Source organism: Oryzias latipes, chromosome 17, assembly GCF_053564925.1.
Source record: "Oryzias latipes strain Hd-rR chromosome 17, Olatipes_Hd-rR_3.1".
Classification (NCBI taxonomy): Eukaryota; Metazoa; Chordata; class Actinopteri; order Beloniformes; family Adrianichthyidae; genus Oryzias; species Oryzias latipes.
This window is the reverse complement of record NC_136253.1, coordinates 4,459,095-4,467,330: the sequence shown is the minus strand read 5'-3', so window position 1 is coordinate 4,467,330 and position 8,236 is coordinate 4,459,095. Positions and strand designations below refer to the sequence as shown.

General features: G+C 39.0%; 3 protein-coding genes across 3 annotated transcripts; 1 reads left to right on the top strand and 2 right to left on the bottom strand.

Moving 5' to 3' along the window:
- Positions 1-1,610: 1,610 nt before the first annotated feature.
- dnaaf6 (dynein axonemal assembly factor 6) lies at positions 1,611-3,939 on the bottom strand. The gene is made up of 6 exons (XM_004078570.5): positions 3,671-3,939; positions 3,532-3,598; positions 2,628-2,727; positions 2,393-2,489; positions 1,966-2,051; positions 1,611-1,786 (listed from the first exon to the last, which is right to left on the bottom strand). Exons 1-6 carry the CDS (start codon positions 3,767-3,769, stop codon positions 1,657-1,659), a joined length of 579 nt encoding a protein of 192 aa, XP_004078618.1. The 5' UTR covers positions 3,770-3,939; the 3' UTR covers positions 1,611-1,656.
- A 32-nt stretch (positions 3,940-3,971) lies between these two features.
- apooa (apolipoprotein O, a) lies at positions 3,972-5,344 on the top strand. The gene has a single exon (XM_004078569.4). The coding sequence runs from the start codon at positions 4,319-4,321 to the stop codon at positions 4,910-4,912; it is 594 nt and encodes a 197-aa protein (XP_004078617.1). The 5' UTR covers positions 3,972-4,318; the 3' UTR covers positions 4,913-5,344.
- A 158-nt stretch (positions 5,345-5,502) lies between these two features.
- Positions 5,503-7,936, bottom strand: eif3f (eukaryotic translation initiation factor 3, subunit F). Its single transcript, XM_004078568.3, has 8 exons — positions 7,779-7,936; positions 7,423-7,493; positions 6,754-6,833; positions 6,532-6,669; positions 6,358-6,449; positions 6,050-6,186; positions 5,824-5,937; positions 5,503-5,641 (listed from the first exon to the last, which is right to left on the bottom strand). Exons 1-8 carry the CDS (start codon positions 7,888-7,890, stop codon positions 5,561-5,563), a joined length of 825 nt encoding a protein of 274 aa, XP_004078616.1. The 5' UTR covers positions 7,891-7,936; the 3' UTR covers positions 5,503-5,560.
- Between the last annotated feature and the right edge of the window lie 300 nt (positions 7,937-8,236).

Below are 8,236 nucleotides of genomic sequence, written 5' to 3'. Positions count from 1 at the left end.
AGATGATTTCACAGCAAAACATCAAGAATGTCAACAGTTTTCTGGAGTCAAATGAGACATTAAACAAAAAACCCTCTTTAGAATAGAATAGAATAGAATATTATTGATCCCACAATAACTTGTTACCACAGTCTAATTAACCCTTGTATCTTAGATGACCCCCCCCTTACATTGATGTTTTCTCCCTACCATGACAAAGGTGGATAAAGGTGGAAGATTTCATGTAATCCATGGACACCAGTGAAGATCACAAATCATTGAAGAAAAAAGGTTCAGAGCACTGTCTAGTGGGTCTAGATGACCCAACTCCCAATGGTAAAGTGCCTAGGATGGCACAAGGGTTAAAAACAGCAAATAGATAGTAAATATCCCAAAAATGACGTTTAAAAATCAATAATTACAATAGCTAGTGACCAGTGCATTGTAGTACCTGTAGTCTAAGAACTGGAGGAAAGCTCTGGATAAATGCTCCTTCCTGCAGGGAGGTGTTAAGGTTTCGGACTGAGGAATGTTTGGTTGGATAATTTATATCAAAAATAGCTAAATACATTTCTACTTCAATGTCAAGTCTAATCCTACTTTTGCACTCAGAGAACACATAACTGAATTGCAAAGTCAAGCTGTTTAAAGGAGAATAAAGTCATAGATAACAAACAAAACAATCATACAAAGCAGATGAGAACAGTGGCTAAAAAAAATTAAAAGAAGAAAAAATTCCTCACCTCTTTACAGGAAACAAATAAAGTCTTTCATCCAATAAGCCTCAAGAGCTTTTAACTGCTTAAGTTGCTTTAAAAGTGATTCTTTTTTTCCCTTCTAAATAAAACTACTTGTTCAGACTCTAAAATAGTCATGTATGAAAAGTCTCACTTCTACAAGTGTTTTTAGTAATGAACCTAATCTTTGTTAAAATCAGGTTTTTCAACACATGCAAGTAATTATAAAGTAAGCTATTTCTTTGTATGACTTTTGACTTGTATTTTTATTTGTATAATTATTCAAACTGAATAACACATAAGGTACACATCAGTACAATTAAATTTACAGGTTAACTTCACAAACACATTTAGTTTCTATTAAAAATGTTTATTAAAACACTTTTCTTTTTTGCTTGTACTGTATTTAGCAGTACAAGCTAAATACAGTACGGACAATATAAATACAGTACGGACAATATATTGTGACAGTGTACCACTGTCACAATATATTGTTCATATAAGTTATATTTAATCAATTCTGAGCTTGATGACTTCGCTTGTTTGTATTTTCTATTTATTTAAATTCTTTAATGATCAATTTGGATTCACTTTAGTAAAAAAAAAAAAGAATAATATTTTAATCTTCTAATTTAAATCAGTACTTAGACAGTACTAGATCAATCCCATGATATTTGTTATAATATGTATTTGTTTGTCACAGTGTCATTGGTGTCCTGCTAAAACACTTGGGTTGTTTAGTTAACATAATTCTTCATATTTTGGGTTGCATTTTGGAGCAATACTTTTTTTTGTAGCCTGAGTTTTTCTTATTTTCCATAATAGCCCAGAAAAAGTTAGTTAGAGTTGGGTTGTGTGCTTTTTAAAAATAGAGTTTTATGGAAACCAGTTGCCTATTGTGGGTTACCATTTTTATTTGTGCTACACATATTTGTCTTCATTATTGCATGTTGAAAAAATCCATGGAGCGCTTCATCAGCAGAGTCACCTGCAGTTCTTCCCTCTCACTGAAGAACTGTGCCCTGCTCTCCTCAGCGTGGACGGGATGAGGAAGATGGAGGCCCAGTTTGCTGACGTGAAGAAGACAGAGAAGAAAAAAAAGAGAAGGAGAGCACAGTTTGTTAAAATCACAGTTCTTTAGGAAGTAGGGATGAAAGTAATGTCATATCATAAAAAGAAATGTTTGTCCTGATCTGCAAAGTCTCATCCATAAGAGTTAAATAAAAGAATATTTCCAAGCATTTCCTACTATTTCGGTGTCCTCAGATCAAGGAACTTCTCTTTTACATCCAAGACGACATCTGTAGCTCTGGTATCTGGAAGCTGAATTTTGACCTGAAAGCAGCAGAAGTGTGTAATGTATATTTTTAAGTTTTATGTCAGTCCATTAGCAGCTCAAATGGAATTTTAGCCTCAAAAGAGGAATTAAACTTAAACTACAAAAGTTTCAAAGGAGAATTTTGACAAAACACAGAACCTGCAACATCTTTTACTAAACGTCTTCCTCCTAAATTAGTGCTCTGAAAAACTCATTTGGACGTATTTTCTTCAATGTCTTCTCCGTTGTCACACTTTTAAAAAGTGGTTTTCAGATTATGCTTTGTTCCTTTTTGGAATTCACTAAAAATGACACTCTGCGCTATTTGAAGACAATAAAAGAAAACTGAATACTGGACCAGCAGGGCTTCACAGCACATGGAGGAGGGGTCTTTCCCACTGAGGCCAAAAAACACATCTTCTGTTCCCACACTTTGCTTGAGGATCATTTCATACCTGTACACAGATATTGCATATAAAACACTCACTTTGCACATGATCTGGAGAATAAAGCTTACAATTTTCAATAATAATAAGCAATTTCCAGTGAAACAAGCTGCCTCAAAAGTATGTTTTATTAGCAGTGAGTCTCACTCAGGCTGTGGCCGCGGGTCAGCAAAGTCCATGAATCGAGAGCCTTCAGCCACCTCCTCCTCACTCCAGATATCCTTGCTGCTCTTCTTTATACTTGGCTCTGTGTCAGCAGCGTCACACGTACATTAACATTCACATTTAGCCTCAGAATGACACATTTTGAGAAGGTTTGTGATAAACAATAAAGAATATTCAATAGAGATGCCACAATTCTTTATTAAAAACTGAACAGTATGTTACGCCATAAAACCTAATCATGGGAAAAGTGAAATGTTGCATCCCTGCAGCATACCAGCTGTTATGCTACGTTTAAGAGGGATTTACTGTTTATTAAGGATGCAGTGATACACTTTCAATTCAGTTTAAATTTCAATTTTTGCGTCACGATTTTGCTTGCTTGCATGATTTGTGTATTGCAGACCAACAACAACAACAAAAGAAATTCTGAAAAACCCTTTTTTTAAATTGCTAAATGACAATAAAGAAAAACTTTTCAGATGGTTTTAGCTTAGCCTTGTGTAATGTAATATAACAATAAATACATGCAATACAACAATGAACAATAAATTCTTCATCAATTTAGCACAATACGTTTGACACTTTCAACGTAACCATATTGGTACGCAGTAGAGATGAAACGGTTCACTTGACCAATGATGCAGTTCAGCCGTGTAACACACGGATCGGTTTTGGTTTGTAATTGTGACATCCTTAGTGTTTGTTGCTTTATTGCATTACACTAGGTTCAGTATAAGCCACATAAAGGGTTTCTCTGCATTATCTGCAAATTTAAAAAAAGGGATTTTCCCAATTTTTTGTGTTTTTTGTCGTTGTTTTGTAATGCACAAATATGTATATTTTTAAAACATGAATGAGACCCAGAACTTGAATGTTGCCCTTTTACCTTCTTTAGAATTCTGTGGAGGGAGACCAATTTGTCCAGGGCCCAGCTGTGCAGATGGAGTCACTCTCTGGTGAGGTTAAAAAAAGTATTGACATACTTCCTCATTCTCTCTTTCTGCTTAAGTGTTTTTAAATCTCACTTGATCCTCTTCCTCCTCCTCTTCGTCTTCTTGCTTGGTGGATAACAGGGCAGACAGAGCCCTGAGGGTCTCCTCGGATGATAAACCCACATAATCCATTGGAAAGAAAACGTGTTATTCAAAAGATGGATGTTAAAACTAACACTAGCCTTGTTTAGGTGTAGAATGTAGTCACCAAAAAAAGGCCACAACGACCGTAATATCTGACAGACACTAAAGTTCGCAGCTGCTATGCTAACTGCACGTTTGGAACGTTGACGCTCGTCACCATGGAAACAAATGGGTTTCAGGCTGCCATGGAAACCAACAAAAAAAGAAAAGAAAAAATTTATTTCTTTAGCAAAGATGAACTGACTAAAGAACATTTTTGTAACATTATTTCTTTTTTTAGAACATTTTTAACTTAAGGCAGGAAGAGTCTAGAATATTTTTTATCCAACAATCAGATTTTTTTAATGGAATATAAAGTCGTGTTCATAAAAAAAAACAACTTCAATCACGTTATTTTTATATTCATTTAAATGAACAAATACAATTTTACAATACAAGTTTACTGTCAAAGCAAAACGAACGCAAATATCTGGGAGGCGGCGTCATGATTTGTGTCCCTTCTCGGACACCGTAGCTGATGTATGGCCCTCAGGGATCATGTTCAAGGTGACAGGTAGTGCCATGCCGGGATCCACGCGCTTGCTGCCGCTCGTTTGGGCTGCTGATGCCGCAGATGGTGGGGAGAAAGAGCCCGAGGCCCGGTTAAAGCTGGATGACCTGTCCCTGTACACCGCTCCTCAAAAGCCTCACTATGTGGAGCCAGCGGCGGGGCAGCTTGAGGAGCACGTCGCCACCCTCAGGAAGTTAGTTGAGCCCTACACGGGATGGTGTCAGGCCACCGTCGGTAAACTGAAACCCAAAGTGGAGAGTCTCGTGCAGTCCGGAAATGACTCCTACGTCTACCTGCAGAACCATCCCAAGGATTTCTACGCGCAAGCGGGGATCATCGGCTTCACGGGGCTCCTCGGATTGTTCCTCGCAAGAGGCTCCAGGGTTAAGAAGTTAATCTACCCCGCTGGTCTGATGACCGTGAGCGCCTCCTTGTACTACCCGGAGGAGGCGGTGACCATCGCAAAGTCAACCGGGGATTCGGTGTACGGATACGCGGTTCGGGGCTTCGCTGCGGCGGAGAAGCTCCTCAGCCCGCAGAGCAAAGACGGAAAAGGCAGCAAGGCAGAGACGAAACCATGACGGATGGATGGATGGATGGACGGACGGACGGACGGACGTCCCCGCGCAGCAATAACGGATCACGCGGCAGCAGCTTTTCTAGTACTGTAGATGATGGACCTGGACAGGTTCCACTCTGATGTCTGCACTATTCCTCATGCTTTACTCAGGCCAGACTTTGCCTTTAATAATTGACCTCTGCTACGGATTTGAATGTATATTTAATGATAAAGATCAATATTTTGCTTTGGATAAAAGAACTTGAAACACTTTAACGGAGTCTCACGTGCTGTCTACTGTTACTTGAATAGGACAAAAAGTACTAAATGAAGTTACTGAGGAAATACAAAGTAAATATATTTAAAGTTTTTTCATAATTATTCCTCCACTTTAAGAGTTCTGTGCATTTGACCAAATCCTCTTTATAATCTGAAATAAAGAGTTTAAACACTATTGTCACTTTGAAACCTCAAAGAGTAAATGTAAGCTGAATAAACACGCAATACCACTGTCACAAATACTCAACATGTTTTCTTAATTAGTGGTAAACTTAAATTTGAGATGTTCTTATATGTAAGATCCACCCCACCCCAAAGAAAACATCATGATGCGACTGTTTAACATTTTATTTGCTTCAGCCAAACAATAAGAAAGTTTAAATAGTTCATTTCAGGAGAGCAGCACCAGCTTCTCGTGCAGGGCAATCTGTGCCTGGGTGAGGTTGGACAGGTACGTCACCATCAACAGGTCCTGCAGCAAACCACAAGCACGTCCATGTAGAAAATACACACAACTGAATTTCACAGAAACAATTCCAGTTCCACAGTCGTACAGATGCTAGTATCTTTTAATCTTCACAATGTCAAGAAGTACAAAAGGGTAAAAAAAAACCTCATGCAAATTGTAATTACAGTATCAGGGGAAGCACTTACATTGATGTTAGAATTGAGCATGTTCTCAAAGTCCTCAGGTGGGATGGTCGGCACCTTGTTCACCAGGTCTGTGAGGAACCGGCCAACGCTGTTATCTGCTGCCACTTTCCCAGACTGGAACAGATCCAACAGGTTTTCACCAGAGATCACCCACTTCACTTTGTCATATGTGCCAACACAGGATGTCTTCTTGTTTTATTTTTTTTGTGACAGCCTTAATACTCACCAACACATCGTCAATGTATGCCAGCACCGTAGTCAGCATGTCCTGTACCCTGGCTGCAGCTCCACCCACCTGGGACAGGTCAGAGGTCAGACCCTTGGAGCGACTCGGAGCATCCCGTGTCCTTTGAAGAAGGTCCACTAAAAACAAACAAATATTCAAGTCCAGCTATAGAAATGTACATTTGCTTTTGAACAAATCTTACAAACGCAAACATACATTTCTGAAGTGCATTTGAAACGGGGACAAACATTTTTTAACCCAATAACTCAAAAGTAAGACTTTTTACCACCAGAGTATCTTCTGCTTACCGCCTATTCTCTCAGTGTCATAATAGATATATTTGACGGTGAGTGGGGTAAACATGACGCCGACGGTCTTTCCTGGCACACCCATCTGTGCGCTGTGTAAGACATACACAAACACATTTAGATTCCTCTCAACCTCAACACGACGACACAAGTTGGCAGCACAGATCCGCTTACCTGAGATAGGCCCGGATGTTCATTTTGCCACTCTGCAATGCCGTGTCCACAGTCAGGTGAATGGGGTTGGAGGCTTCACGGCTGTAATACTCATGGATGAGCACAGAATGTTCAGTGATGTCAAAGCCTGTGGCATACCTGGTGGAAAAAGGTCACCTTTTAAATGTATCTGAAAACTTTAGCTGTTGAGTATAGGTATCCGGATACAAACGGCTAACGCACCATCCGATGATGACCTCTGTGGGCGACACCCTCTTGTGAAGCTCATACATGTTTTTTGCAAATTCCATGTCAACAGCGACCTGTTGTCAATAGGACAGACAGAAGATCACTCCTTCAAAAAAGGAGGAACGTGCACATTGTATTTGAGGTGTGTTGAGAAAACAAATAGGATTGTGGCAGTAACTTTTTCACCGTTTCAAACTAGAAACGTATTCTTCTTAAAGTCGCCTCATGAAGCATAACGTTGATGACACAGCATCAGGTGAATGCAAAAGGATCAGCCGAACACATTTGTATTGCTGGTAGTCAGGAGGATAGACACATTTGTATAGTTTTCAGTTTGTTAGTTCAGGTGTTGAAGACAGACAAACTAGTTTACTGATCATTTCTGAGCAGCAGAATTATTGTACGCCATCACAGCAAAACAAGCTGCAAGTGTTAAAAAGGGCAACAAATACAAACAAATCCTGTTAAATGTTACATAAATTTATGAAGTACAGAAGTATCGATCATTCAAATAAACACAGAAGTCATCTTAAATGCAATATGATTCATCATGCTATAGGTACAAGCTTTCTCCAAGATTTTAAGAGAAAATAAAGTTTGAGACATTTTTAACCTTAAGTTGAAGTGCAAAACAATTAAATTTCGCTAATGTTTAACACTCACCTCATCTTCTGACTCATTGTGGGGGACAGAGAAGCAGTTCGTCACCTCAATTGAGTGTTTGTCAACTGTACCTGAAAGCGACAAAAAAGTTAAACCGTTATTGATATAGATGCTTTGTATTATGTATATAATTCATGACAATTCACTCGCTAAAATTCTTTTTTGTTTGTTTTGTTTACACAAATCGTAATGTTGAAAACATGTCGGCTAGCTAGCAGCTGGACTTCACCATTGGTTTAAACTAAGCCAGCGTGCGTTAGCTAGCAAGCTAAAGCTAGCCGTATGCTAGCCACCGCTAGCGCTCTGAAAACATCCATCCTCCTGCGACAAGACGTAAACATGAATTTAATGCTTACCCAAAAGGGTTCCGATCACACGGCTGGCTCCCTCATTCCTTCGCTCATACGAGTCGCAGATAGATGCGAGAACGACGGGATGGATTTTCACCACTGGCCCGTACACCGACATCTTGAAAAAAGAGGACCGTTTACCGGCTCGAGCGAACACATATACTGCCACCTAGAGGCTGGAGGCCGAATGGGCAGCAACCAATGAACAGATTTAAAAATAAACTCACACATATTTTATTAATATGACTAAATATAGATACACAGGGGGCGATTGTGCTGTTGACAGTGCTGCTAATAATGTTTTTTAATAGAAGTGTTTTAATAATAAAAAACAACAAAATCGGTTTTTAAACCAACACTAATGTTATTTTATATCAAGAATGTAGTGCGTTTGATTTTATGTTTTATGTCCACTGTTAATCAGGTGTATGCGGTTACATTGTAAGTGAATTAAGTCCACATTT

Excerpts from the sequence above, each read along its gene's own strand:
- dnaaf6 (XM_004078570.5), bottom strand. The coding sequence starts at position 3,769 with ATGGATTATGTGGGTTTATCATCCGAGGAGACCCTCAGGGCTCTGTCT. Across the intron at positions 2,728-3,531 it reads TCCACAGAATTCTAAAGAAG|AGCCAAGTATAAAGAAGAGC; the intron begins GTAAAAGGGCAA and ends CTGCTGACACAG. Across the intron at positions 2,052-2,392 it reads TGTGCTGTGAAGCCCTGCTG|GTCAAAATTCAGCTTCCAGA; the intron begins GTCCAGTATTCA and ends TGCTGCTTTCAG.
- apooa (XM_004078569.4), top strand. The coding sequence starts at position 4,319 with ATGTTCAAGGTGACAGGTAGTGCCATGCCGGGATCCACGCGCTTGCTG.
- eif3f (XM_004078568.3), bottom strand. The coding sequence starts at position 7,890 with ATGTCGGTGTACGGGCCAGTGGTGAAAATCCATCCCGTCGTTCTCGCA. Across the intron at positions 7,494-7,778 it reads TGTGATCGGAACCCTTTTGG|GTACAGTTGACAAACACTCA; the intron begins GTAAGCATTAAA and ends TGTCGCTTTCAG. Across the intron at positions 5,938-6,049 it reads CATACATTGACGATGTGTTG|TCTGGGAAAGTGGCAGCAGA; the intron begins GTGAGTATTAAG and ends GATCTGTTCCAG.